At 38.9% G+C, this 26,885-nt stretch overlaps 3 protein-coding genes across 6 annotated transcripts in view; 2 read left to right on the top strand and 1 right to left on the bottom strand.

Annotated features, from left to right (window-relative positions):
* Nucleotides 1-5,236: 5,236 nt before the first annotated feature.
* LOC123769281 (ribonuclease H1) lies at nucleotides 5,237-10,723 on the top strand. Of its 2 annotated transcripts, none has more exons than XM_069309866.1 (6): nucleotides 5,237-5,447; nucleotides 5,963-6,162; nucleotides 7,763-8,159; nucleotides 8,444-8,535; nucleotides 8,946-9,118; nucleotides 10,083-10,723. In XM_069309866.1, exons 1-6 carry the CDS (start codon nucleotides 5,281-5,283, stop codon nucleotides 10,185-10,187), a joined length of 1,134 nt encoding a protein of 377 aa, XP_069165967.1. In that variant the 5' UTR covers nucleotides 5,237-5,280; the 3' UTR covers nucleotides 10,188-10,723. The 2 variants fall into 2 exon arrangements, with proteins under 2 accessions (XP_069165967.1, XP_045616332.1); XM_045760376.2 differs by having other exon boundaries at nucleotides 5,241-5,447; nucleotides 7,940-8,159.
* A 1,374-nt stretch (nucleotides 10,724-12,097) lies between these two features.
* LOC123769282 (zinc finger protein 593 homolog) lies at nucleotides 12,098-26,392 on the bottom strand. The gene is made up of 4 exons (XM_045760377.2): nucleotides 26,260-26,392; nucleotides 17,552-17,746; nucleotides 15,424-15,524; nucleotides 12,098-12,536 (listed from the first exon to the last, which is right to left on the bottom strand). The coding sequence occupies exons 2-4, from the start codon at nucleotides 17,645-17,647 to the stop codon at nucleotides 12,317-12,319; spliced, it is 417 nt and encodes a 138-aa protein (XP_045616333.1). The 5' UTR covers nucleotides 17,648-17,746; nucleotides 26,260-26,392; the 3' UTR covers nucleotides 12,098-12,316.
* The window catches only part of LOC123769278 (Brahma associated protein 170kD), an 82,147-nt gene continuing 80,847 nt past the window's right edge, over nucleotides 25,586-26,885 (top strand). The window contains exons 1-2 of one of the 3 annotated variants that reach the window (XM_045760370.2): nucleotides 25,586-26,110; nucleotides 26,208-26,301. In XM_045760370.2, the coding sequence (XP_045616326.1) occupies nucleotides 26,019-26,110; nucleotides 26,208-26,301 (186 nt within the window). In that variant the 5' untranslated portion in view covers nucleotides 25,586-26,018. The remainder of the gene's footprint in view (nucleotides 26,111-26,207; nucleotides 26,302-26,885) is intronic. The other 2 variants (XM_045760371.2, XM_045760372.2) reach the window with 2 other exon arrangements.

Consider the following 26,885-nt stretch of genomic DNA (forward strand, 5'->3'; position numbering starts at 1 on the left):
TGCCTCGGTATATAGCCTGGCGTATGTACACCTGCCTCCTTACGGGATATTCATGCCCGTGCCACCTCTTGGGTGGCTTAATTTTTATCAATCAATCAATCTACCTGCCTCCACACACTCACCTATTGGTGCTTGCGGGGGTTGAGTTTCGGCTCTTTGGTCCCGCCTCTCAACCGTCATTCAACTGATGTGCAAGTTCCTGAGCTTACTGGGCTCTATCATATCTACGCTTGAAACTGTGTACGGAGTTTGCCTCCTCCACATCACTACTTAATGCATTCCATTTGTTAACTACTCTGACACTGCCAAAATTCTTTTTAATGTCTCTATGGCTCATTTCTTTACTAAATTTCCACTATGTGTCCCTTTGTTCGTGTTCCGCCCATGCTAAATAGTTTGTTTTTGTCCACCCAGTAAATTAATTCCTCTGGGAAGGAATTGATAGGGTGGACAAAGACAGACTTGCTTATTAGTGTGTGATGCTCAGGCTACCGCTAGAATTAGTCCTTTTTATGTCATCTCTCACATCACATTGGCATTTCCTTACGCGATTTTTTTTTCAGATTATCTTGACATGAATTCGCCTGCAACGGTGAAGAGGGCGAATTATGACGTCATCAATGAGTTTAACGTTCTTCTGTATGTGACGTCATAGTTGACTTTCTGTTTGTCCGAATGTTTTGCTAATCTCTGTAAATAATACAGCAAGAAATATCTAGATTTAGATGAAATATATACAAGATTCGCAACGAATAATAATTTAGCATTGAATATGAATAAGAATATAAGTGAAATAGAAGAACAGAGGAAAAAGATGAGGGGGGGGGGCTGAGGTAGTTTGAGAGGGGAAGCCAGAGCCAGCGGGGCAGGTCGGGACGTAGTCGTGGACAGTGCTGCCAGATTGGGCTACAAATAGCGAATTGGGCTACTTTTCATAGCCCCGCGCTCCCAAATATTTAATTTCGCTACTTGCTACTTTTTGGGCTAATTTAAAAGCAAGATGTGCTAATTTGGGCTATTAAAGTTAAGAATGTACGATTGCGAGTTACATGAAAGTAACTAAGCTATAAATAATTGTAATTAATAATAATTGTAAATATTAATTAATACTAAATAATATTATTTAATAAATTAGTCCTAAGTCAATGCAGAGTTTTCTTCCAAGCACAGAAACTTGTAAATATAAATACAAGATAATAGATAGATCGATAAATAAATATACAACTTTCAAATATTGCACCAAGTAATGGCGAGAGGAAGAAACTAGACAGTATACATTACATTTGAAATTAATAATGGATGAATGGTAATAAATTGGTGTATGTTTGTATGTATACCAGACAAAGTCCATTTAATGGCAGAATTTAGCCATTTTGTGTAAAAACGTTTATATCTCATATTATTAATTATAACAGTAATCGAAAAAAGTCATAGTTGGTATATACAAGAGATGAAACAGAGAGCCATGAGCTAGAGCGATGTGCTGAGTCCATAAGGAGGCCGAGCTTCCGGAAAATACCTTCCTGTGATTGGCTGTTGCGGGGAATACAAACACCCTTTTATGAATAAAATTTAAACTAAGAAATAGGTCCGTGTGCACAACAACAAGGTTGTTGTGAAAAAGAACAACAATTTCTGTTTTGCACCTGACAGAAATCTCCATCTAACTGAATAATTGACTCGAATAAGAGGGCAGAGCAGCGTATCATTATTTGTGTCAAGGCAACCCCCAATAATAACGTCACAAGTAAGGTAGCCAACCCATTTTTATATAACATCTGTTATATCCTGCAACATTTAATTATCACTTTATTGACACTTTAAATAATTAACACCACTTTTTTGGGGTAAATTAAAGTTAAAGCAGAATTCCATAAGCAGGACTGGTGGGCTGAACTAAGATGATTTACTAAGTGGATAGCACCTATAGCTGATCCCTTCCTGTGATTGGCTGTTGTGTGAATGTCAACAAAGAGTTTCTACCAATGATATGCCATTGTTTATGCACCCCATACCATCTGTGGGCGGAGCTTGGAACCTCCTACCCGAGCACAACAACCCGCCTTATGGGTTGCTGTTTGGCTATTTATAGTGCGTTGGAAAAAACAGAGATGGCGTTAGTTGTATTTTGTGGGGTAATTTGTTATAAGTGTAATTTGATGTCAACAGATGGCGTAAGCTGTACCTTATGGTCACTGTTGACCAGCCAGTTGATAGTGTTAGGGCCCGCGCAGGATTATCCCTGCAAAAAGGAAAAAAAAAAAAAGTTGATAGTGTTCTTATCTGCCGACAGATGGCATCAGCTGTATTATTAGTATTTTTAATATTATTACATTAATAATAATGTATTATTATTACTTTAAACACTGATTTATTTATACGTCTGGTAGCCTATAATAAGGTTTTATACCATGCTGGTATTAGGTAACTAGAATTCTGCAATTACTTTTTTTATCTACTGTTGAGGATATGTAAGACAAATGTAAGGTTTTGAGGCTAAGTAACGAAGAAAGTTACAAGATACGAGCCAGATGGTGTTGAGATTGCAAAAGGGATTATGATAAGAACTTGAGCCAAAAAATCGATGCATAAAGTTTGCAAATATGAGACTGGGATTTATTTCTCGAAAAGTTAGCAATAAAATACGCTTTCTAGTTCTTTATTTTTAAAATTAAGACCAGGGATTCTGTCTAACGAAGCTGCAAGCTAAAACACCGTTATCCTATAATGTTCATCTGTAGCTTGACCCTAAATACTCGTTTATTAAACGAATTTATTGTTAGAGTTCATTAGGAATCAACTTTGTTGAAGGCAGAGTTTCCAACAAATACCTTCCTGTGATTGGCTGTTGCGGGGAATGCCAACGCTTATATGAATAAAATGCAAACTAAGAAATACGTCCTTTTGCTCAATAACCTTGTTGTTATACAAAAGAACAACAATTTCTGTTTTATACAAGACAGAAATGTCCATCTAACTGAATAACGTAGACCAATAAGAGGGCGGAGGCATTGTATCGCCGATATTATTTGTGTGAGGCAACCTCCACTGATGACGTCACAAGTTAGGTAGCCAGCCCGTGTTTCTGTAACACTCGTTACGTCCTTCAGTATTTAATTATTACTATATTAATACTTTTAAATACTTAACATTTCACTTTTTAGGTAGATTAAAGTTGAAGCAGAATGTCATAAGGAAGGATTGTGTGCTGAATAAAGATGATTTATTAAGTAGATGGAGCCTTTAGCTGATCCCTTCCTGTGATTGGCTGTTGTGTGAATGTCAACAAAGAGTTTCTACCAATGATATGCCATTGTTTATGCACCCCATACCATCTGTGAGCGGAGCTTGGAACCTCCTACCCGAGCACAACAACCCGCCTTATGGGTTGCTGTTTGGCTATTTATAGTGCGTTGGAAAAAACAGAGATGGCGTTAGTTGTATTTTGTGGGGTAATTTGTTATAAGTGTAATTTGATGTCAACAGATGGCGTAAGCTGTACCTTATGGCCACTGTTGACCAGCCAGTTGATAGTGTTTTCTTCTGCCGTTATTATTACTTCCGAATTCCCTTTAAACACTGTTCTACAAATCCCTTCCTTGGCTTATGATAAGGTTTTATACTATTTATGATAAGTATTACATAACTGGAGTTCCGCAATTACTTTCATTTATCAGGATATCATCATATAACGTCTGATTAGGATGTACTGCTCTCGATTGATGAAGATTAAGCCACCCAAGAGGTGGCACGGGCATGAATAGCCCGTAAATACTGCTCTCGCAATATTATTCAGGGGGGTGGGGGAACTATCAAGTGAAAGCGCGAAGCCATTACTGCTATATAGCACTCGGAAGGGGTCAGGATACAGATTTGAGATGTAACGGGGAAAAGGAATGGTGCCCAACCTCTTGGGCGGTCGGGGATTGAACGCGGACCTGTAGGAAACGAAACCGTCGCTCTACCGTCCAGCCCAAGTGGTTAAGCGTATTATTAAAACAACAATTTATGCATATAATAACAGCATTTCACACTAAAATTACTTGGATATATTGAAATTTGGTAGTGAATTCCAATCTAGGAATCTCCTATGACTAAACTGTACTTTTTAATATTTTTTATGTACTTACTACTTATTATTAAATTATTAAGTATTTACTATAATAATTAAATAAATTATTTTATTTAATATTTAAATTAAATGATAAAATAATAGGTAATAATAAATCATTGTGTAGGGGATCAGGCAGCCAGTGTATATATACATGTTAGGCTTATACCAAGGTCCCACAAAGGTATCACAAAGGTGCCAAAATTAAGGACTGGGTGCTGCCGGGGCGGGCCCAAGAGCTGCTGGCGGCCCTGGCCAGGCTGAACTTGCGCGCCCTTATAATCACCATTGTTTAATAATCTTCACAGGGAGAAACAACTGTAAATATAGGAATAGTTTATTACAACATACACGGTAAAGAAAACAGCTCGGAAACTAAGGAAATAAAGCTGGTCATCTTGAAGGGCATGACAATCATCTAAGTTTCTTATCCTTCCTATTATCTTAGCATCATCAGCAAACATGTTCATATAATTCTGTATACCAACTGGTAGATCATTTATGTAGACAATAAACATCACTGGTGCAAGAATTGAACCCTGTGGTACTCCACTTGTGACATTTCTCCAGTCCGATACATTGCCTCTGATTACTGCCCTCATTTTTCTATCAGTCAGAAAATTTTTCATCCATGTTAAAAGCTTACCTGTCACCCCTCCAATATTTTCCAGTTTCCAGAACAACCTCTTATGTGGAACTCTGTCGAAAGCCTTTTTTAGGTCCAGATAGATGCAGTCAACCCAACCATCTCTTTCCTGTAATATCTCTGTGGCTCGATCATAGAAACTGAGTAAATTCGATACACAAGATCTTCCAGATCGAAAAGCATACTGTCTGTCTGATATTATATAATTTCTCTCCAGGTGTTCTACCCATTTAGTTTTGATTAGTTTTTCCAATACTTTCACTATTACACTTGTCAATGATACAGGTCTAAAGTGTGTGTGTATGTGCAGAAATAATATTAATAAAACAATTAACATCGTGTAGTGTACTCTATATATCAAAATATATTACTTTGAAACCCATATCATTCACTAAAAAAAATTGGGCTACTCTTATTACAAGTTCGCTACATTTAGACGGTCAGCTCGCTACTTCCCGCAACTTAGATCTGGCAACCCTGTCCTCGTGGGTAGCAGTGTTGACATCATCGCCTCACAGATGGCATGAGGCGGCTCTCATCTCTTCTACTCCGCAGTCTGGCTCTCTCCTCCTCATCACTCCGGTCTCTCCTCTACCTCAGTCGAGCTCTCTCCTCCACACAGTTCTTCAGCGCCAGGATGCCCTTCTACGCCGTCGCCAGGGGCAATACCCCGGGGGTGTACGAGTCCTGGTGAGACTAGCAGAGAAATACATTTTATAACTTATATTTACAAAAAGTGAAAGCTTTATGTGAAATTTTAGGGCACAAGATTTGGTGATTCTTTTGGTAATTACTTGCTTACACAGGTCACAGGATGTATTAAGCTTGTGGTATTAAAAAATTGTGTGTGAAGTGACTTGACACGAGGTAAGAGATGGTGTAGAATTGTTTATTTGTTAATAATTTTGATCCACGCTTTCATACATTAAAAATATCAAATAAAAACTAATATGTGAGAGATTGGTGTATATATTATTCAAATAAAAATGCCTATACAGCAGAATTATATTATTTACTGTGTGTATAGTTATATAAATTTATATATTATATATATAAATTATATATAAATAAATATTGTGTAAAAAATACATACTCTGCCCAAACTGCTATGCTATGTATTTTTGCAAGAATGTAAGAACAATATTATTTGCTCTCACAACCCATTGTACCTTCATGTATATAAATAAAATAAATCACATTTTCAGGTCTGAGTGTCAAAAACAGATACAAGGTTACAAATGCGCTCGTTACAAAAAGTTTGCCACCATGGACGAAGCTAACGAATTTATCCAAGAAAATTCTCTTACAAATCCAGTTGTAGATCGTCGGGAGAAGCAAGTAGCAGACACTGCGAAAGAAAGTACTGAAAAGAAGGCCCCAGAGGAGAGTTCAGCGGAAGCTAGCCGTGAGTATTCTTGTACTGCACACAGTAGATGAATAGTATTTTGATAATTCCTTCATTGCATTTTATCTGTACTGTAGACTAGAACCAATGCTTTCAATATCTAATTTTATTTCTTTTGTCCTGGTATGTGTATTTGTGTTAGTTGTATATGTAGAATATAATGATTATTTCCAGTTTTAGCAGGAAATAATTTAGTTTTAGCTAAAGACATTCAGTAACTGTGATAAAAAAATATTTGTACCATGTATAAATTTGTGACTGATATGTAAATTATAAATTTGTATCTTTATGTTTTTTATAATATAAATAGAATATACCTTTTTAGTGTAAATATACTCTGGCATTGATCTTGCAATGTTGAAAGTATAGTTTAGTATATTTGGTACTCACAATGCAGTACTTACTAATCGAATAATTTCTGCTTTTTGGATACTAGCTGCACACCATAAGGGTGCTAATTTTATTGTTTGATGTAATTTGTTTATATATTCCTATAAATATTTTTCAGTGCAGCATTCAGGTTGCTGTTCCTTTTAAATTTTGCCAGGATATGTTTTAGCAGTGAGCTAAATGATTGCCTAACCATTTTAAATATGTTGGTAACATAAATAATAATTTATAGTACAGTATAATTAAATTATATTTTTCAACCACTGTACTGTACAAGCACTATCCAACCACCTTGAAACTGAGAGCTGCCAAACATGGTGCTGGATCTGGATTCAGTATTTTTTAAGAAAATTATAAATAAATCATTATTTATCAAACAAAAACCACCAATCTGAAAGACTAGACATTTTTTAAATAAAGTTTCCTTCTTTTTTTTTTCAACTATTTTTAATCCCTTCACCATCACCCAAGACTGCATGCTTCAACATATGGTTAATAAATAATTTTCTGTTACTGGATCGTATTTCACAGACTCGGTCACTTTCTAACATAACTTTATCATAATGTGGATAATGATTAATATCTCCTGAGTCATGGCCTTAACGTATCTATTCCTTGTTTCTTAACGTATCTTCCTTGTCCCTCATACAGTACATGGAACAATCTATAAACTTAATCTTTTACGGTGCTTTTGATTCTCACATTGGTCATTTCTGATAATGCATGTGTGCTGAGTAGATTAAGGTAGATGATTTTTTCTTTGGTTCAGCATGCAATCCACCCTAGCACCTTCTAATATCTGTTCTGTATTTTGTAAATGGAGACGTACAGTATGTGGCCTATTTTTAATACTGTAGATGACTACAAGTATATAATTAGTAGTACAGTATAGTATATGCACTGTAGTAGATTGTTTATTATAAGAAAAATGTGTAGTGTATTTTTTAATATTGAATGGTTTTTATTTCACACCAATGAATACAATTTATATAATTTTTTTATTAATTTTATGTACTAAGGCTTTAAATTTTTATTCTTGACAAAACTGTTTCTCCTTGTGGCTTATACTTTGAGTGTAATTAAACAGTTCTGGCTATTCGGAATTCACTTATGCTACTTTTACTAATACAGTAATTGACACAACAAAACATGTGAATTTTGACATGTTACCATGTCTTTGAGTCATGGGCAAAAAAACTTTTTTTCACAGGCAATTGTAACAATGGAAGATTAAGTCCAACCCTCCAGGTGATGAAGAGAGATATGAAAAAATTGCAGAAAGAATTATCTGAACTGAGGTCAAAGTTTGACAGTTATGTGGCTCAAAAATCTGGTGTTGCCACCAGCATATCACAGAAAAAAAGTTCACATAAATCTTCCTTCCCAGCTGACAAGAGGAAGCACGACGATGATGATTCGGATGAAGAAGCTGAAGGACAAACGGCTGTCAAAAAACTAAACACGGGTGATTCTACCGATGACAAGACAAAGTTTTCCACTGACAGCGAAGATTATCTCATTGTTTATACCGATGGATCGTGTGAATTCAATGGAAGAAATGGCGCCAAGGCTGGTATTGGTGTGTACTTTGGACCAAATCACCCTCTGTAAGTACAGTACTAATTAACTTGTTTATACAGCACATGTACTTTCTTTAGACGTAAAAAGCACCAACCTATTTTTCCTTTAAAGTTAATGTTTCATCCTCTTCCTGGTCATCACTGCTGTTCAAAGTTGAATAACTTCTGTGATCTTGTATACCTTTTGAGGTTTCAAGAACTTTAGAGAGCGATAGGTTATTACATTTCTTAACTATATGCTTTTAACATTCTCAATTTAATATTTTTGTGAACAGTAGTGTATTTAATAGTTATGATTAAATGTATTTCAGTAATGTGAGTGAGCCTGTTAAGGGAAGAGCAACCAACAACACGGCAGAAATTCAGGCTGCTACGTATGCCTTGGAGTTGTCTAAAGCTTCAGGTTAGCTCAACAAATTATGCAGCATAGTGTTTTACACATAATGGTCTCTTCATGAAACTTGAGCAGTTATGTGCTAAAGATCATTTAAAGTTTGTGCAGTGTAAATACAGTAATGCTGATTTTTAAATAATTAAAAGACTAAGTTATATATTGTATTTCATAAATGATAAATAGGTCATTATATAACAATATACTGTATAAGGAATAGTTGATAATAGCTATATGGGCTGATTCCTTGTCATCAGGCTGAGATATTGGTATCAAGCTATAAATCTTGTCGAGTTTATATTAAAGAAATTTTGTTTTCATTGATATTGGTAGCTCTTCTGAATTAATAAAATTTAAATGTGGATATTGTAATTAGAATAATTTGGTAGTGATAAGCTTATAGTATGGTATTATACCAACAGGATTCAGTAAAGTGGCAGTGCATACAGACTCTCAGTTCATGATTAACTGCATGACCTCTTGGTTAAAGAACTGGAAGAAAAAGAATTGGGTGAAAAGTGATGGAGAACCAGTAAAGAATAAAGAGGACCTCATTACTCTAGATGCAGCCACTGAAGGATTGGCTGTTAAATGGGTATGTACCATTATTACCTTACTTATCATAGTAACCATAAAACTGAAGTTTTCCTATTTAAACAAAATATATAGTAGGTTGTTCTGTCTACATCTGCAGCCCATCGTCTTTGTGGATGAAGTGATTTTGCATGGGAAATAAGATTTTGTACATAGGTTATTTGGTGTTAGGGTTTGCACATAAGCCTAGGTTAAGCAGCTTAGGTTAGTGTATTGTACCTACAGATGTATTAGATACGTGTGAATCGTGTCTCAAACAAAGGTTAAAGGTAATGTGATGTAATACAAATATGGGCTAATATTTTCCATAAACAATCTATATTTAAAAAAGATTGCAGCAATTTAATTTAGGAACCTCTTGTAATTTAATTTTTGATATTTCAACTACTTTCAAAACATTCTGGCTTGGCTAGCATATATCTGCCAGTTTTATCAAGTGGGGGATAAATCGCATGTGGTGATTGAAGCACAGGAGGAAATTGCAGATAGCAGTTAGAGCATCACAAGGGTTAATTTGTTAAAGTGTAAAAGGAATAAGCAACAGGTGCCCCTTGATTTACATGGAGGTTACATTTCTACAAGAATGATGCAAGTAAAATTTTTAAGGCGTTAAAGTAATGGTTTATTTGTTTCGGGTGCATTAGCTTAGTTGTGAGGACTGTTAATATTTTGGAAAGAAAGTAAGAATTGGGAATAGTAAGATTGAGTGTATAATTTTATCTTTGTAAATTTATATTGGATGTGTGTGTATTTGAGGGTAGGTATTAAAGGAGGGCACTTATGGAGAGTGTAGACTGCATGAAAGTAGAGTGAGTAGGGCCAAGTAGTAGCTCTTAAGCAAGAATGTTTGACAGATTTGTTCACCACTATGAGGAGTATGTCATGCTATTGTTTATGTAACATAATTGCTGTTTCTAAAATGCATAACAACAAATGTATGGTATGTAAGAGTTTGTTTATTTCAGGTACATGTTAAAGGTCATATAGGTCACGAAGGCAATGAAATGGCTGACAAACTGGCCAGACAGGGTGCAAAGCTGTACAAGGCTGAGGAGGCTGATGATCCATGAATTCTAAATGCCAATTTTAAGAATATGCTATAAATGCCCTGCCTTTCAAGGCATTCATATCTTGTGTACTTAATTATTGACATACTGTACATTGAACTGGAGAATTTTTCAATGCGAAAGATAAAAATTACTTTTGATAATTTTTATTTACACAACTGCATACATAGGTTTAATTTCTGTTCGGCTGTACATGATAAAATCTAAAGAAAATGTCCAAAGACCTAATTTTCCTTTTTTCTGACTATCATACAATAAGACATCATTCATGCAGACTTCATCCTGTATGTTTACTTAACGATAATTTATACAAATTGTAACTACCCAATGATCTGATTTATTTCTTGAGGGGGAGAAAAATGGATATTTGGTGTGATTATTTTTTCCAAATGACTTTGGAAACTTACAAATTTTATATTTTTTCATATACAGTATACACTTTATATAGTTAATGCTGTATTGTTATTTCACATGTATCCTGTGTGAACCTTCTCAGGATACTGGCTATTTTCATATTTGTGTAATAAATTATATCTAGATATATCTTTCATTACTACCTATTACATGTCATTCCTGTCCCAGATTTGCCATTTAAAACAGTGCTGTATTTTATACTATTATAAATAACATTTTAAAAATGGTCAATATATAGGTTTATGTCCTGGGGAACATTACATGACTTTATACTGTAAATACAAAAGTTCTGCACATTCTTGTAAAGCCACTAGCACACAAAAGCATTTTGGGCAGGTTCTTAGTCTTAATTTTTTGTGGAATACAACCCTCCAAATTGTTTAACAGCCAGGTACCCATTCACTGCTGGGTGAACAGAGGCTACAGTTAAGGATTGGTGCTCTGTCAATTCTCCCCAGCCAGGATACGAACCCAGACCAAATTGTTTGAGAAGCAACAGGGCGAGTGTTACCACGGGGACAACTAAAACATTGCTCAAGGCACATTAAAAACAATATCAAACCCAATTTCTTTGATTTTACTGTTCTCACTTAATGCAGCCAAGGTGTTAAGCATCATCTATGGTGTAACACTCAAGATCATTCTAAACCAACATAGAAATTGCAAGTCTTTACAGGCTTTGATTCTTTGTACTATTTTTATCAAAATATGCAGATGTGTTTTGTTTCTGGAAAGACTGAGCAAAAATTAATGCATGACGCTGAGACCGTCATCACCTACTCTGCGTGTTCTGGGTTTATGATGCAGAGACACATCAGGACACCAAAGTGACAATTATATTAATAGGAAACACTGAGCCAGTATGAGTAGCCCTTGGAAAAAACATACGAGGCCAAGGATCTGGGATAACACAGCAGGAACGGTGCCCAACCACTTGGCCTACCAGGTATCAAACATTGACAGCAAGAAGCAAGATCTCCACTGTACTAACAAGTCAAAGTGGTTGGTGATGCAACAAGTTTTATTGTGGAAAGAAGTTTAGTATGAATCTGTCAATTCGAGATTTGTTTTATATAACTAGATTAAACTGGTTACTGATTACAATAATTTTCTTTATATAGCCTGATTTCCAAGACATATATTGGCACTATACTCCACAATGAAAAAACTCATCTTTATCCATTCTTGATACAGCAGTAAAAAGTGAAAAATATTCAAGGGTTGGACTACCGAGACCATTCCTTTTTTTTTTTTTATTACTTAAAGGTTCCCCCCATCCCTCCAAATGAAAGGGTTATATGGTTCTAAAATTGGCCATCAAAGGCTACATGGTCCAATTATGAAAGGGAACCTTTTTCCATCATACACACGTTTAGTGTTGACAAATTTGAAATTGACAAGCATAGACATTCTCCAGATTTTGCACATGAAAAAGTAAAACTGAAAACTTATTAGTCCTCCAGGGAAAAAATAGTTAAAGAACGGGCAGTAAGTATTCATTCAATTTCTTTCTTTATTAGGGGTAGTAGGCACAGAAACTAAAGTCAAAGTTCCAAGCTCTTGTTAGTTACTGCATCTTGTCTTGAAGTTCATCATATATTTGTCTTACACTATCTATAGCTTGTATAAAATCTATAAATTGTCAAGTTTAATGCTTTTCCAAATAACAGTACAGTACATAGCATCGAAGAAATAACAAAGCTATACTATAATGTGTGTTACTTCATATCAACATCTTCTGTATCTGGATCAAAGGTTTCTTCATCAAGAGGCTGTGTTTCCATCTTACGTTTCTTCGGTTTAACGTATAACCCAAGGCCACCTGCTCTCTCAGATTCTTCAATTGTGTAAGGCTCTATTTCCAAGGCCTTAAGGCGTCGCTTGTGAACTTTAGTTCGGAAGTGGCCCTTGAGAGCTTCTTTGTTAATGAAGTAACGTCTGAAAAATAAAAAAATGAAAGACCAATTAATACAAATACAAAAATATTAATAATTACCGCTGCAGAAGGATTCTAATATCATCTTGAGTAAAATCATCCTAGTGACAGGATGGTGGACAAACTCAAATACCAGACAATCAAATAAATCAATGATTAATATAAAATTCAGCCCCTAAACATCCACCTATATTACATAAATCCCAAAAACCCCTCAAACAAAGGAAAACTTAAAATTAGCTATAATACTTCCAAAACATTTTACAAAGTTGAACATACCAAACTTGGAGAACTACAGTTCATTATGGCAGCTCCTGATTAAACCTTTAGGACAAACGGATGTCTGGACACCTGCTCCACCTGGCGATCACCAAAACATGATGCAATTTTGACCTACTTGGTGTTAATACAGATATTCTTCAATGGACCAGAGTGATATGACACTTGGTGCACTTATTGTCTGAGGTTCACAAGGAAGTCTGTAGATTTTTCCCAGCTAGATCTTCAGGCAGGGAGGTGGTGTATGTCACCAGATTTTAAGTTGTGGTGGCACCTGGCTCTTGCTATAGCAAAGTTCACTGAAAGATGTTTCTGCTCAACTGGCCTTGAGTTTAGGAGTACTGTAGTCATCATGATTCTGCCATTAGATAGCAACTTTGGGTCACTGGGTGTCAATAATTCTTCCGGTTTGCTTTGGGTTGTGAGGTTCTGGCACTTGCCTCTCCAGGGGTTGCCAAACATCTCACAATGTTTTTCTATTGGAAGACACAGTACTATAACTTTCCATTGATATCTTGAGGATTCTCCTCGAGATAATTTCAGGGCATAGCGTCTATATTTCCAGATAAATACTGTATACAGATTTTCAGAGCGTCCCCTTTCGGATGATTTCAGGGCCAATAGGTGATATATATTGAATATGGCCGCAAGGCTTTGCATTTCATTCTACATGGAGACTTCAGGGCACATACAGCACTTGTGCCATTGTGGCCTCTAAATCAGCAACACACCAAATGTTTTGACAAATTGCTTAGAAATAAGTATGCCCTGTAATCACTAGATACATATTTAGCCGAGTTTACTTGAGAGCCACCATCTCTCTAGTGGCCTCGATGGGGATAGGAAGCCAGTGGCTTGTCAAAGGTACTCAACTGTTCCTATGCTTATTTATATATTTATTTCTATGCAAAGTAGCTATGGAGTAATGTCCTATTTGAGAATGTCTCACTAAAAATTGGGTCAAACATGATGCTGCTTTTAGTTCCCTATTATATGCTACCTTGATTCATTGTTGGAAAAGCACTGTAAAGGCCTGCAGAACTGGCTGCTGCATAGGGAGCCTAAGGTTAATTTCTGTTATGTACCAACCAAAGATGATATATAAAATTTTATAGAAATATGTAGAAGAATGAAACTTCTTCAGTCCTGGTAAATGTGCTGTAGTTGCTTTTAAATCATGGTGCTCTATTAATTCAAATCCTAAACTAAAAATATTGGGCAAAAAGATAATAGAAAAGTATTACAAGAAGCACCTGGGGCATATCAAATTCAGAACAAATATTATAAGTTATAGGCTGAAAGTAAAGTTATCAACAGTCAATGTTGCGGCTCTTATAAATGTGAACTATGGGGTTTGACACTTTCCCCCCAACGTTTTAACACTTGTCTGTAGTGAGACATCACATTGTCATTAAAAAGGTTAACGCAACGGCCTGCTACAGCTTTATCAGGGCAAGTCTTTTCAGCAAGTCTTTTCAGCAAATCTTTGCAGATCTTCCCATACTGCACAGATTTTCTTAATGAGGGAGGGACATCCTCTACTGCCTTTACTCATCTATTTTCTTAGGTTGAATTTTACCACTGACTTTCTTGGGACCCATGGCATGATATATAATAAAAACTTTTATGTTCAGAAACCAAAAAAGCAGAAAAACAATGAAATTCTTCATAAAGAATTCAAGCGCGGTCGTCACTAGGCGGGATACACTGGTAAACTGAGCATGCCATGCCCCGCGCCTAGCAGAACCACATGCTTGACCCATACAAGTACAGTATCAACAGACGATTCGCATTCCAAGGCAAACTTCGTACACCAAGTCAAATTTTACGAGGAAATTGACTTCATATACCAAAAAAAATCGTAATCCAGGGCATTTGTAAACCAAGGCTCCACTGTACTGTACAATAATTTATCTGGTTCCATAAAAGATCATTCACCTATTACCCACTTACTGGTACCCCTCTGATAACATCTCGCCACACTGAAAAATTATCCCTTGCAGTTTGGTCATCTTTTGTTTAGCTAAAACAGTTTTTTTATGCATTAACACCTTTTGCGTCACCCTAGCTTATTTCTAACTCATGGACTAGTCTCATGTGGAGCACTGTGCTAATGACATTTTGGAAAGTAAAAAAAAAAAAAAAAAAAAAAAAAAAAAAAATAGGTCAGCTTACATTTCCTCTCTTTTATTTATGATGCTCTGTCAGGATTACTGGTCTTACATAACTTACATTTCTTACCAATGAATTCGTCACTGCATCATATATCAAATGTATTTATTTTATATAAATATTATTATTATATCATTAAAGCCTTCCCTTAAAGTATTCCATTAGTCATTTTCATACCATCTATGTACATGTGCCCCAAAAATACATAAACCAGAAAACTTACTGTACTGCATCCAGAAAACTATCAACATCTTAACAGAGGCTCAAAAAACCATGTAAATTTCATACCTCAAATTTTCTAAGAATTTTTCTTACATTATAGTTTCTCCAGTTGTTGTACTGTACTGAACCTATATTGAACAATACTGTATTGTTACAATATTAATTTAGAAAATCATCTTCAGACTTGTTAACATTCATGTACTGTAGAGTACTTACGCACAATGAAGACAGTAGTGCTGTCCTGAGCCTGGCTTATCATCATCTACCTCTTGGTGCAATAACTTGGCTGAATTTTCAACTTTAAGATCATCATCAATCTAAAAAGTACAAATACAACAAACATAACAGGTCAGCAGGAGAATTTGAAATTTAATAAATATTAAGAATTTGTTTAAATGCAGGTACTGTACTGTACTGTATATCAATTTAAATAAAACAAAAATTCTGGAATAGAACAACATACAGTATATCCAAGGCAAAAACAAAAACAAAAAACAAGCAACAAGCAATAAATGTAATGAAATACCCATTTCTAGTAGGACCCTTAGGTGCCACCAGAAATGCTCGTCCAGCCAGGACAAGATGCTCAAGGCTTCCAAGATCCACCAAGACCCCTTGCCTACCAAGAGCCAGAACCAGAATCTAACTATGAAGCAAGGAGAGCTTCTGAATCAGTGACCAAAAGCTGTGACAAAAAACACAAAAGAGCAAAAAGCAAAAAAAGCAACTGCTTAAGGAAAATAGGCCCCAAGGTGAACAAAGCAAATAATTCTGCCCTAACTGTGATGTACATATAATCTAGCAAATGGCACCCAATAAGAAACAAAAGGCCAACACCATGTTAGATTGGTCAGAAGCCATAAGCTACAGACATACTGAATGAACTGGGTAATTTGGATTCTAGTAACCTAAATCTTGTAGTAAATTGAATAAATTCAAGTTTGTGTATTTACCTTTTAACGCACATACAAATTCTGATTACAGTACTAAGATTTCTGCCAAATAGAAACACTAACTCAAAAACCTAAATAAATTTTAATTTTTTCACATGTGGACATTGCCAGTAAAAAGAATTTGGCCAACTCAAAAGGGTGAGGTGAGCATCTGGCTCCTGCTCTACTGGAGATCACTGGAAAATGTTGCAGATTTTTCCCTCATTGGGATTAGAGTTTTAGATGGACCTTCATGCTTTTTCTACTTGACTTCAACGTTGTTTGGTTACCCAGAGTTCACAGAATGCCTATTGTCTGGGGTCACAGGGGGTTGATAATCTTCCAGTAGGTTCTCTGTGTGAGGTGGGTACTGGCACATGCACCAGGGTGTCACCAAGCACCTACTTTATAGTGTGTTCATCCAATGTAAAGCACTGAAAAATAAGGCACGGTGCAAGAGGAAGTTTTTATGCCAACAGGCAATGGATAGTTTCCAAGTTTTACAATTTTGCTAAACATACAGTGCTTCTAGAGTATTTTGCTCTACAAATCCACTGATAACTTGCTCCATCATTCTTTTGCTTGCAGTAGCCTTGAGAATACCTACAATGAGTTATGTGAATATTTCCTACTACACAAGCTTGGCCTTGGGACAATCATGTCTTGTAATAACTTAGTTCAATGGGCTGTTGCTTGAACCCAATAGTCCATTTATCCACTACAACCTGCCTGACCAGAGTAGGTATTTCTGAAAGGCACCGAGAAATGCAAGATGACCTCGGAGCAAAACCCTAGTTTGCACATACAGTATTAAATTAATAAAAGCAATGGCCCCTCTCCAGTAGAGCAATAATTTCAGGGAAAGTCAGCACCACATAGTTGAATACCTGGAAGCACTTGATGGGCCCACAGAGATTTTATATTGCCAAGAGTACCAGGTAGACGAGCGAGGAAGGAGGCTGGATGAGACCCCAGGTGACGAAGGCTGCCATCTGGTGGCAGTCATGAGTGCCTCGGTGAGGGAACTCATCCTGCAGCTTCAATCATTTACTTTGTTTACCTTGGGATATTAATTTCCTTCAAACAGCTGTTTAATTTGTTGAATATATACTTTGTGATATTTTGCTTTTGTCTTGAGATGAAGAGAATAATAATCATTGGACCAAGCATGTTCATGCCCTAGAATCAGGAGGCCAAAATCTTCAAACTCCATTGGTATGGGAGCACAGTGCATCCCCTCCCTCTGCTGGAATAGCATGAATTACACTAACCTTACTTAATGGTGCTTTGCCAAGTGTTACCTAACCTAGCCAAGCCTTACCTAAACTTACGCTAGCCTTGCTTTACCTTATCTAGCCATAATAGTTTCGGTGACATTTCGTCCTAACAAGAGTGGAGGTGTGAAGACTGACCTGATCGAGGTCCTTGGTGCGTCGCTTGGTCCTCCACCCCTTCTTGAGGTGTGTGTCTCCCCGGTGGAATCTCTTCCTTCTCTGGGGACCCGGCATCCTGTCCTGCTTTGTCTTCTGCCTCGCCTGCTGCCTCACCTGCTGCTTCACCTGCTGCCTCGCCTGCTGTCTCACCTGCTGCCTCGAGTCTCTCCCTCGCTACGAACAATAACAAATCAACAATTCCAAATTATACTTTTCAGCCTTAATCCTCTATTCGAAGACTAAATCATTAAAAATACAATTATTAATTTAGTTAAGGAGCTAGTTGTAAAAGAATAAATCTAACTATATATATATATATATGGTCGACGAAATTGTTGCATTGTAGAGAACCAATTAATCAGCGATTAGTGGTATAAATATTTTTTATTAAAACACTTACTGTGCAGCTCTCTATATAAAATAATAAATAATAATATCCACATAATAATATGACGAGCACAGAGTTTGGTATAAATTCTGCATATGCTTTTATCACCAAATTTCGGCTGTTAGCAATCATCATGACCCAGAGGGTGGGGCCACGTGATCACCGCCACACCACCAACTGACAAACCAATATTATAATAATATTCGTTGAATTTTGTAACTAGCTCATAAAGACTGTAACTGGCTTATCTAAATGAATTGTGGGGTTCAGTCCCTGAGCCCATTATGTGACTGTAACCCTTTCCACTACCGCCCACAAGATAGGGTATGGGGTGCATAATAAATAAACTAAACTAAACTAATAATAATAATAATAATAATAATAATAAAAGTACATACATTCAAAATGAATTACAGACAGACTGTTGGATTTCTAGATAGAGCTAGTACATACTATACACACAGAAATGTGTGTATAGTATGTACTATATATGTGTATAGTATTTGCAGTCTCCGTGGTGTAGTGGTAAGACACTCGCCTGGCGTTCCGCGAGCGCTATGTCATGGGTTCGTATCCTGGCCGGGGAGGATTTACTGGGCGCAATTCCTTAACTGTAGCCTCTGTTTAACGCAACAGTAAAATGTGTACTTGGATGAAAAAACGATTCTTCGCGGCAGGGGATCGTATTCCAGGGACCATAGGATTAAGGACTTGCCCGAAACGCTACGCGTACTAGTGGCTGTACAAGAATGTAACAACTCTTGTATATATCTCAAAAAAAAAAAAAAAAAAAATCACAATAGCGTGATATATCAACTATCAATAGCATGAAGGCGGGTCTGGGAACATCCCGTGCGTAGGTTCGAACCCTCATCATTGCCCTTGTGGATTTGTTCATAGTACATCCTATGAGTAAAGCTACTAATACGCACAGCGTTTCGGGCAAGGGCTCATTAATCCCAGGCGCCTAAAATTGGCATGGGAGCCTCCAAAAATCAGTCCTTGTCTAAGCTAGCCAACTTTAGCTAGTGCATGAGAGCAAGGGTGACCAGTGCTGCTATTGTATCAGAGAAAGGGTACTTAGTGCAACTATTGTATAAGAGCAGGAGAAACCAGTGCAGCTGCTGTATTAGAGCAAGGGTGACTAGTGTATCAGAGCAAGGATAACAAGCACAGCTATTGTATTATAACAAGGGGTGACAAGCACAGCTATTATATTATAACAAGGGGTGACAAGCACAGCTATTGTATTATAACAAGGGGTGACAAGCACAGCTATTATATTATAACAAGGGGTGACAAGCACAGCTATTGTATTATAACAAGGGGTGACAAGCACAGCTATTGTATCAGAGCAAGAGTGAGCAGTGCTACTATTGTATCGGAGCAAGGGTCAACAGTGCAGCTGTTGCATTAGAGCAAGGCACAGCTACATGTATCAGAGCAAGTGAGACCATGGCAGCTATTGTATCAGAACAGGGGGTGACCCCTGTATCCAGGCAAGTTACTGTGACTTGGGCTTGGGCTTTCCTGCCAAAGAGTTCATATTATTCATCATAACACAATATTCATGTGTTTTCCTGGAACCCACCTTTAATATTTTAACCTATTTTCTGATGGAGGATCGGTGTGTGTATTCACCTAGTTGTGCTTGCGGGGGTTGAGCTCTGCTCTTTCGGCCCGCCTCTCAACTGTCTATCAACTGTTACTAACTACTATTATTTTTTTCCACACCACAGGAAGCAGCCCGTGACAGCTGACTAACTCCCAGGTACCTATTTACTGCTAGGTAACAGGGGCATTAGAGTGAAAGAAACTCTGCCCATTGTTTCTCGCCGGCGCCCGGGATCGAACCCGGGACCACAGGATCACGTGTCCAGCGTGCTGTCCGCTGAGCCACCGACTCCCACACTGTGTGTGTGTGTGTGTAATTACCTAAGTGTAATTACCTAAGTGTAGTTACAGGATGAGAGCTACGCTCGTAGTGTCCCGTCTTCCCAGTGTGTGTGTGTGTGTGTGTGTGTGTGTGTGTGTGTGTGTGTGTGTGTGTGTGTGTGTGTGTGTGTGTGTGTGTGCGCGCGCGCGCGTGTGTGTGTGTGTGCACGTTGATACCTAGCCTAACGGAAACTACGTTAAAAATTTTGCTGAATCTTGAATGCAGATGCAGATATTGCATACAAGGTGAGATGGATCAACCACATAGAGTGCACCGCCCCAAACGTTCCGTCACTACAGGAACTCTACCTCCAGCTTGGCAATTCACTTCACCTAACGTTAAGATTTAGCTTCCTCTGATTTGTAGTATGTAGGCCTACAAAATTGTACTTAATTCTTCTGTAATCTCCGTTTTTCAATATATATTCAGAAATGTACCTAATTTATTCCAGGAAGACTTGATCGAGTAACTCCCAGTTTATCTTTCAAATTTAAATATCATTAGAACCTAACCTGACTTCATACCCTTATTTGACTCAAGGTGGCAAAAACCCATTAGAAATTAGTGTAAACTTTTCTCTAGTACTCTTCTGTACGTGTATTATGTGCAAACTATGCTTAAAATGCAATATTTGTTGTTAGCATGCGAAGAGATCAGGATATATATTTAATAATTTTCTACGGTGTGGGGGGCCAGATTCACGAAAGCACTTACGCAAGCTTTTACGAACGTGTACATCTTTCCTCAATCTTTGACGGCTTTGGTTACGTTTATTAAACAGTTTACCAGCATGAAAACTTGCCAATCAACTGTTGTTATTGTTATAAACAGCCTCCTGGTGCTTCGGAGCTCATTAACTGTTTAACAGTTGTAAACAAAGCCGCCAAAGATTGAGAAAAGATGTACAGGTTCGTAAGTAACTGCTTCGTGAATCTGACCCCTGGGGCCGACATGTTACTCGTCCGACACCAGGAAGCACACTGACCAGCCGTGCCTCCTGCAGTCTCTGCACCTCCAGCAGGAACTCTCCCGCGCGCTCCTCTTACCCCCATGACTCACCGCGGGAATTGATTTTGTACCAACACGCGTGTCTGAACTTACCTACCAGTGTTTGCCTAAGAGTGACTGTGGGGAAGGTGAGGCCCGGCTCTTTATGCAGCCCGCCGCTGGCCCTTATTGTACCTGTTGCGTCATTTTAAAAATTTAACCTTACTGATGCTCGAGTTTATGATCGTATCAGGCCCTGAAGTTGTGGAAGGAGGTGACTTCCGTCATTCCTTTCGGTACATTCCACTTGTTGACCGGCCCACACAGAGTGGGTACGAAATTTCCTGCATTTCTTCGACTCATTTACTTTTCCAGTTTCCTCCTATGTCCTCTTGTTCTGCTTCCTCAATTTAAATAAGCTGTCTTTGTCTATCCTTTTCAGTATTTTGTAAATAGTGATGGATCATGTCCCCTGTGGTTTTTCTCTTATAAGGATGTGAGCGTTTGTTCTTTGGTGTGTGTGTACAAGTGCGGGTATTTACCTAACTGGACTTGTCTAGCTGTACTTGAGGGGTTTACTCTCCAAACGGCAAGGCCCTTATAACTGTCAATCGAATGGCGTAGTTGGCTCTTACCTCACATGAAGTTGTTATTAATATTTCAATTATAATTCATTTAAATTACATATTTGTCCGCAGTAGTCTTAGGAAAGCTAACACAATCACATGAGAGTAAGTTCTGAAATATCATCAGTTGTATTTTTTGTAAATAATTGTTATTATAAAAAATTTTCTATACATGATATTGTCTTGAGGTGGTTCTTGTAAGAGCAGAAGTTGGACGTGCGAGCATCCATGCATGAGGGCAGGGTTGGGCACCGCTCCATATTATTGGCTCAGTCTTCATAGCCCAGATCCTTGACTCCGTGTCATTTCTAAGTACTATACAGTCCAACTGGCTTAGCACTTTCTACAAAAATATATTGTTATTTTAATTATGTCTTTAGAACATAGTATTATGTTGTCATGTCCGTTGTATTCCCCTGTTTCCTTCAGTGTAGCAAGGCTCAACGAATTTTTCTTCATAGTTCAGTCCCTTTAGCTCAGGATCCAGCCTATGTTGCGTGATGTTGTATCTTTTCTGTCTTTGCTTCGTGTTGACAGATTTCCGTCATCCAAGGAAGAAGTAGTCTATCCAACCCTCTCTTTCCTGTTTGATGATTGTCATCTTACGGAACTCTTAACAAGTTGATCATGCAGGATTTCGTTGTGGTGAATCCATATTAATATTTGCAGATAAAATTCATTTGTTCTAAGTGTGTGTGTGTTTACTATTTGTGCTTGCATGATAGAGTTCGTAGAAATAACTGGGCCTCCATAATCCATGCATTCAAACGAGTATATAAATCCAATGACGACACATTAATTGTAAGTGACTCCTTGTCATCCTTGACTGCACCCGGCTCTACGGGGCATGCCTGTGGGGCGCTTGTGTCTAAAGCTAGGCGCAGATATAATGAAATGATACATGATGGAGTCAGAGTTTGTCTCCTGTGGATTCCTTCCCATGTTGGTCTCCGAATGCATGACAGAACTGATGAGTTGGCCAAAACATCAACTCGTAAAGCGAGAATTGATTACCATCTTCGATTGCCTTTGAGCAGCCTGAGGGCAGCAATATTCCGGGAACAGCAACAAAATCTTGTAGACTTGAGGTAAAGTGAAATTCATACGAGTGGAGCAGGAGAAGTAGCCTTGTAAATGACTCATCACAGATGTAAACTGCCTTGTAAAGAAACTGTCACAAGTGCTTCACTTCTTGAAGCACTTGTGATATTAAATGAATATTGCTATATGTATATGAAAGAAGATGTATGCGTGTATATATATTTATATATAATATATATAATATATATATATATAAATATATACTATAAGAGAGAGAGTGTGTCTGTCAGTCTTTCTAAACATGGTGGCCAGACGCTATAGGCTAGCCTTATCCAGATTTGCAGGGGGAATGATCTAAGGTAGGGGACGGACATAGGTTGGTCGGGGTAGACCTAAGTTAAATACTTTAACAAATATTAGTAATTATGATCACCCCCCCACCAGGTAATTTTAATAGTCAAGTGTGAAATATGGCGTGTCATTAATGTGGAGCTTTTAATTAAAAGATAAAAGAAAGACGGATGAGAAGAGAGAGAATAGGAAAGTATCTGAAAACCACAGACCAGTTGTTTCACTACTTCTGAGAGGAAAGTAGGGGGGGGGGAGGACGATAAGGGGGGGGGCGATAAGGACGAGCTCCCCCCCCCCCATAGGGTTGAGCTCTGCTCTTTCGGCCCGCCTCTCAACTGTCAGTCAATCAACTTTTACTAACTACTATTTTTTTCCACACATACACCCCCAGGAAGCAGCCCCGCAACAGCTGCCAACTCCCAGGTACCTATTTACTGCTAGGTAACAAGGGTACCAGGGTCAAAGAAATTTTGCCCATTTTGTTTCTGCCATCACCGGGGATCGAACCCGGACCCCTAGGATTACGAGTCCAGAGCGCTGTCTACTCAGCTCTCAGGTGTGTGTGTGTATTCACCTAGTTGAATACTCACTTAGTTGTGCTTGCTGGGTTGAGCTCTGGCTCTTTGGGCCCGCCTTTCAACTGTCAATCCTGTCAATCAATCAACTTTTTTTTTTTCTCCACACTCACACCCAGGAAGCAGCCCGTAGCAGCTGTCAAACTCCCAGGTACTTATTTACTGCTAGGTGAACAGCGCATCAGGGTGAAAGAAACTCTGCCCATTTCTTTCCGCCTCCGCCGGGGATCGAACCCGGACCCTTAGGACTACGAATTTAGAGCACTGTCTACTCAGCCGTCAGGCCCCGTTGACCTGACGACTGACGGATTATTTTTTAGCCATAAATATGTATATATATGTACTCACCTAATTGTGCTTGCGGGGGTTGAGCTCTGGCTCTTTGGTCCCGCCTCTCAACCGTCAATCAACAGGTGTACAGGTTCTTGAGCCTATTGGGCTCTATCATATCTACACTTGAAACTGTGTATGGAGTCAGCCTCCACCACCTCACTTCCTAATGCATTCCATTTGTCAACCACTCTGACACTAAAAAAGTTCTTTCTAATATCTCTGTGGCTCATTTGGGCACTCAGTTTCCACCTGTGTGGAAACCCCTCACCCCTCACTGTAACTCTCTGCTTCCTATTGCTTAGGTACTCGACCCTTATCCACTGGAGCGCCCTACCAGTTACTCCTGCCTGTTTCTCCAGCTTATGCATCAGCCTTTTGTGGGGTACTGTGTCAAAGGCTTTCCGTGTGTGTGTGTGTGTGTGTGTGTGTGTGTGTGTGTGTGTGTGTGTGTGTGTGTGTGTGTGTGCAATTCGTGAGGAGCTATATTTTTTTTATGTCTCAGCATTTATTTTCCGCAGAACGGATGAAGTTTTTTATTATTATTATTATTATTATTATTATTATTATTATTTTCTACCACAGACGTGGCCACACATTTACAATGCTAACCATCATATATACATTTTCTTCTGTCCTCCATGGTCAGGGTTAGAGATGTGTTAAACATATAGTTCAGGGGTTTATTGAACAATCAACCACAGAAGGTGATTCGGTGTTTTTAAAATGCTAAGCTAACCTACATACGTAAATACATAGTAAATACATAGACAGTACGGATGAAGTACGTGTTTATCTTGCTGTTCTCTACAGAAATATAGTGCCACAAGAGGTAATGCCCATTGACCCCAGGCAGCGAGGGCGAGCCAACATACACCGTGGGGCACCAGCAGGGCAGGCAGCAGGAGGAATGTTTATGTGTGGTACATAGACAGGTTTCCTGTTCCCTCCTAGACCGTTACGTAACAGTGACGTCACGCACTAGTTCGCTCCCAGCTATGGAAAACCACGAAGGCGGGTGAAAGGAAGAAGATGGGAGGTTGAAAACTGGGACGAGTAGTTAAACAGAGGCGTGACTGCCATACACCTTGAGGGTGTCACGGACACTGGGATTGGAATATTAAGAGAGAGAGAGAGAGAGAGAGAGACTTAAAGAAAACGGGGCGACCTCCTAGTGTCCTCCTCGGGGGCCAGCCTTCCTCCAGAAAGTCTGGGGGCTTTCTTTGCACTTTTAAATTTCGATCGATCACGACCTTGTTTGGTGCATAACTTGCCAGTGTTGGCGAAAAGGGGGGAGAGGAGAATGAGAGCGCCGTCTTGGGTGTGTAAGGCTCATGTGATGAGGATTGGAGGGGCGGTGTATGAGGAGTGAGTACGGGGGTGAGCGAGACAATTTGGGGTGGTCGATACAATTTGGGATGGATGTTGCGAGGGTAGCGTTCAGCGAGTCGCGGGCCCCTCAGCGTCACCCGTCAAGAAACCCTTCAGCGCGCGCCCTTTGCACCTCCAACATTTACAATGTCGCCAATGACTTTATATCCTTTCCTATATACTACAATAAATTAGAAATCATTAGACATCAGGAAGGCCAAGGTGACGCCCATGTCATTTCCTCCCGTCCGCCATTTTGTGAGCTCAAACAAAGAGTTTCAGTTTTTGCGGTTGATAAAAGCCCCAAAAGAGACTAAAGGATTCTTTTAAGTTTGAGCCTCAGCATTGGTATTAAGTCTGTCATATTGAGGAATCATATCAGGGCATGAAACGAATTTATTGTAATGTTAATCAATAAAGTATTTCAGAGCCTGCGCGACCGTCGCTAGGTGCAGATGTGGTCTCGCGGCGCCCAACAACCATCAAAACCTCCTGAAACGATAACTTTAATTTTTTCCCCGATTTTTTTAGCCATAAATATACTTCGTTATTAAACCTAACCTATATATAAAATTGTCTCGAGCGCTAAATATATTTTGAGTAGGCTAAAGAAGGGTTTAAAATTGTTTGTGTTAGTGCGTTGTGGAGTGAGTGAGGTGGGAGGGAGAGTGTTGGAACGCGTGGTGGCGAGCCGCTCGCGAACACAATACGTAGCGCCGGTGTGTGTGTCCTGACTCTCCTTCTTCAGTGCCCAGTGCTCCGCTCATGACTGCCGCCCTGCCCTAGAAATGTGTTCTCGGTGTATTTGAGTGTGTGCTTTAGTGTGTGATCACAAGAAAACATGACTAAAGAAATGAACAAAGACGCCGAAGCGTATGACAGGGAATATGATGGGTTTCTCAAGCAGCTTGAAGAATTTCATCAGCAGAGAGGGTAAGTGCCGTTATAATGTGTACCTGAGTGGAGTTGGCGATGAAGTATAGTGTGATATATGTGCGATGTGAGGTACTAAGGCTGTGTGTCCCGACAGGACGGCCTTCAAGCGGCTGCCCCGCATCAACGGGAAGGGAGTGGACCTGTACCTGCTGTATGTGGTGGTGACGGCGCGCGGCGGCTGGCAGAAGGTCGGTCTCTCGCCACCACTCGTATTTTCCCGCCACGGGTGCGAGGCCACTGGCACTCTGGCACCTCACGCACGCCAAGCACACCTCTCCCGCGCTCTCACACCCCTCATTCACCCAGACCCCACACGCCCACACCCCACACTCACCCATAGACCTCAAGCAACCCCCCCTCTCTTCCCTCTCCCCCTTCCCCCCCTGCTGAGTCTTAGGATTTCTGCCTCCCCCTAGCCCCAGCCCCCCCTCCCTATACCATAACAAACACGAAGTGCCATGTAGGCCTTCACAACTTGTCATTTTAGTGCCTACAAGAATGCCCTTAAATGTCATTAAGACACTGACAGACAAGATGTCTTGGTAACCTCCACAGCATCTCGTGAGAACACTGCCCAGACACACTCACCAAACCTCTCAGATACCATGACACATGCTTGGCTTAATGCTTAATTCATCCCTTCACCTTTAGCATGCACTCAGTTATGTTCTTTCTTTGTTCTAGGGCAATCTGAAGTTAACAAGAGTATTTAGTGACTAGTATTATTAACTGTTTAAGTGGAGTTGTTAATGTTTTTCCTTCACCTAAATTG

This window comes from Procambarus clarkii, chromosome 66 (assembly GCF_040958095.1).
Source record: "Procambarus clarkii isolate CNS0578487 chromosome 66, FALCON_Pclarkii_2.0, whole genome shotgun sequence".
NCBI classification, from domain to species: Eukaryota; Metazoa; Arthropoda; class Malacostraca; order Decapoda; family Cambaridae; genus Procambarus; species Procambarus clarkii.